Raw genomic sequence first — 2,297 nt, 5'->3', positions numbered from 1 at the left:
ATTATTCTGAAAATTAATAACTGTGGTTTGTCAATAACTCTTCCCATGAGAAGAACTGTATATTTATAATCAATTGTAGGTATCGTTTTATCAGTAATTAACTGCCTTTTGAAAGTATATCCCAAGAGCGTGCCTATGTATATGTATGTGTGCGCGCGCGTGCACGACCCCGTAAAACAGCAGTAAGGAATAAGGCCAAATGGAAATGAGCTAAATAAATCTTATAATTACCAAATGAATTTTACAACAACTTCCATGAACCTTTATTACAGACTGAATGGAACCTGAACCTTTTCGGTTAATTTTCGTGTCTGGCGAGCAGACAGGTTCCAGCCCTTGACCTTCTGACTAATCTTTATCGATTTCTTTCGTCCTTCCAGCTAAAAGGTCTTTGCGTGGATCTCGATTCAAGAAAGGGAAAAAAGACCTCCAAGTTTCTCTCAGCGTTTCGTGTTAAAGAAGACGTTAGGCGCAGAGAGAGAGAGAGAGAGAGAGAGAGAGAGATCCTACATGCATGTATGTATTCGGATATAGTCTTAAATGTATATACATACATATGTACACACATATACGTGATAGCTTGGTAGTATACATGTGTCATCATTGAGAGGACCAAGACTACAATGCCGAGGAAGGACGGCGCGATGTACCTGGCATCCAGTCGGCTCTGATGGGACGCAGTCCGAGGTGGAGAGAGGCTGGAAATCTAATTCCAGAACTGTTGCAAAAAATTGGAAGCCTGATACCTTCTAAAGCAATCCACCTATCTTCTAGGGGAAAAGATGGATGGATGGATAGATAGATAGATAGACAGATAGATAGAGAGATATACATATAGATGGAGGAATAGGTCCACTCACTTTCTTTGGGGGAAAAGAAAGAGATGGATAGATGGACAGAGATATAAAGAAACATAGATAGATAGAGAGATATAGATATGACTACCTGGACCCCATCGATAAGACCACTCACTTTTTTGGCGAAAAGATAGAATGATAGAGATAGAAATAAATATATATAGATAGATAAATAGATATGATGTGTACAAAAAACACCTTTTCTATTACCGTCCCCCAATGCAATCAAATTCCAAAGGCCAACAACTGTCTCCTTGACACCTTCAACCCTACAGTATAATGTAGGTCCTTCGTAGCCTCTCCTCTTGTCAGAAGTCATGGCCGTCGGCCACTCGGGGCCCCGTCGAGGGCCATAAATTCTGCTTTGTTGTGCCATAAACCTCAATCTCAACACCTTATCGTAGTCCAGAGTACGCGGAGGTATTGTAAAAGATGATTTACTACTGTCGATGGAACGGTACGACAGCAACTATGATGCTGCTGTTGCTGCTACTACTTCTGACGTTGTTGCTACTGATGCTGCTGCTACTACTGTTGCTGCTACTATTGTTGCTGATGCTGTTCCTGCTGCTACTACTACTGCTGTTGTTGCTGCTGCTACTACTACTTCTGATGTTGTTGCTACTGATGCTGCTGCTGTTGCTGCTACTACTACTGTTGCTGATGCTGTTCCTGCTGCTACTACTACTGCTGTTGTTGCTGCTGCTACTACTACTTCTGATGTTGTTGCTACTGATGCTGCTGCTGTTGCTGCTACTACTACTGTTGCTGATGCTACTCCTGCTGCTACTACTACTGCTGTTGTTGCTGCTGCTACTACTACTTCTGATGTTGTTGCACTGATGCTACTGATGTTTCTGCTGCTGTTGTTGCTACTACTGTTGCTGATGCTACTCTTGCTACTATTACTGCTCTTGTTGCATATGCTGCTGCTCCTGTTCCTGTTCCTGTTGCTGTTGTACTCCGGCTGATACTCATCAAACTCGTCAGAATCCTATTACTGAATTTTTTCCATCTTATATTTCTAATCCTGAACTTCCTCCACCTTATAGTTCCAGTTTTATCTTTCAGACGGCTCCTCCTCCTCCTCCTCCTCCTCCTCCTCCTCCTCCTCCTCCTCCTCCTTCATCGAAAGACGACTAAACATCGATCAGATTTCTTCTGATTAGGATTCTCTACTTTTATAGGTGAAAGAAAGAATGTTACTACGATCATTCAACTTCACATCCAGGGAAAACTATTACTTTCTCTGGAATTCACAATAAAGATATTATTATTTGTATCATTACTATTAAAATCCTTATTATTAACACTATCATGAATATTCAGAATGAGCAATTGTTCATACGTAACCAATTTTAACGACCTTCTTGTAAGAAAAAAGTTTCTGAAGAATCGAAGGGAGACGATAAAAAATAAAGATATATTTATTAATAAGAA

The 2,297-nt window shown here is 40.7% G+C and overlaps 1 protein-coding gene across 1 annotated transcript; it reads left to right on the top strand.

Moving 5' to 3' along the window:
• Positions 1-1,306: 1,306 nt before the first annotated feature.
• LOC137626123 (antifreeze protein Maxi-like) lies at positions 1,307-1,828 on the top strand. The gene has a single exon (XM_068357199.1). The coding sequence runs from the start codon at positions 1,307-1,309 to the stop codon at positions 1,826-1,828; it is 522 nt and encodes a 173-aa protein (XP_068213300.1).
• Positions 1,829-2,297: the final 469 nt, after the last annotated feature.

The sequence above is a fragment of the Palaemon carinicauda genome, chromosome 33 (assembly GCF_036898095.1).
Source record: "Palaemon carinicauda isolate YSFRI2023 chromosome 33, ASM3689809v2, whole genome shotgun sequence".
Lineage (NCBI taxonomy): Eukaryota > Metazoa > Arthropoda > Malacostraca > Decapoda > Palaemonidae > Palaemon > Palaemon carinicauda.
Note: the sequence above shows the minus strand (reverse complement) of the source record. Positions and strands in the feature narration are given on the sequence as shown.

Coding starts and splice junctions, on each gene's coding strand:
- LOC137626123 (XM_068357199.1), top strand. CDS start 1,307: ATGGAACGGTACGACAGCAACTATGATGCTGCTGTTGCTGCTACTACT.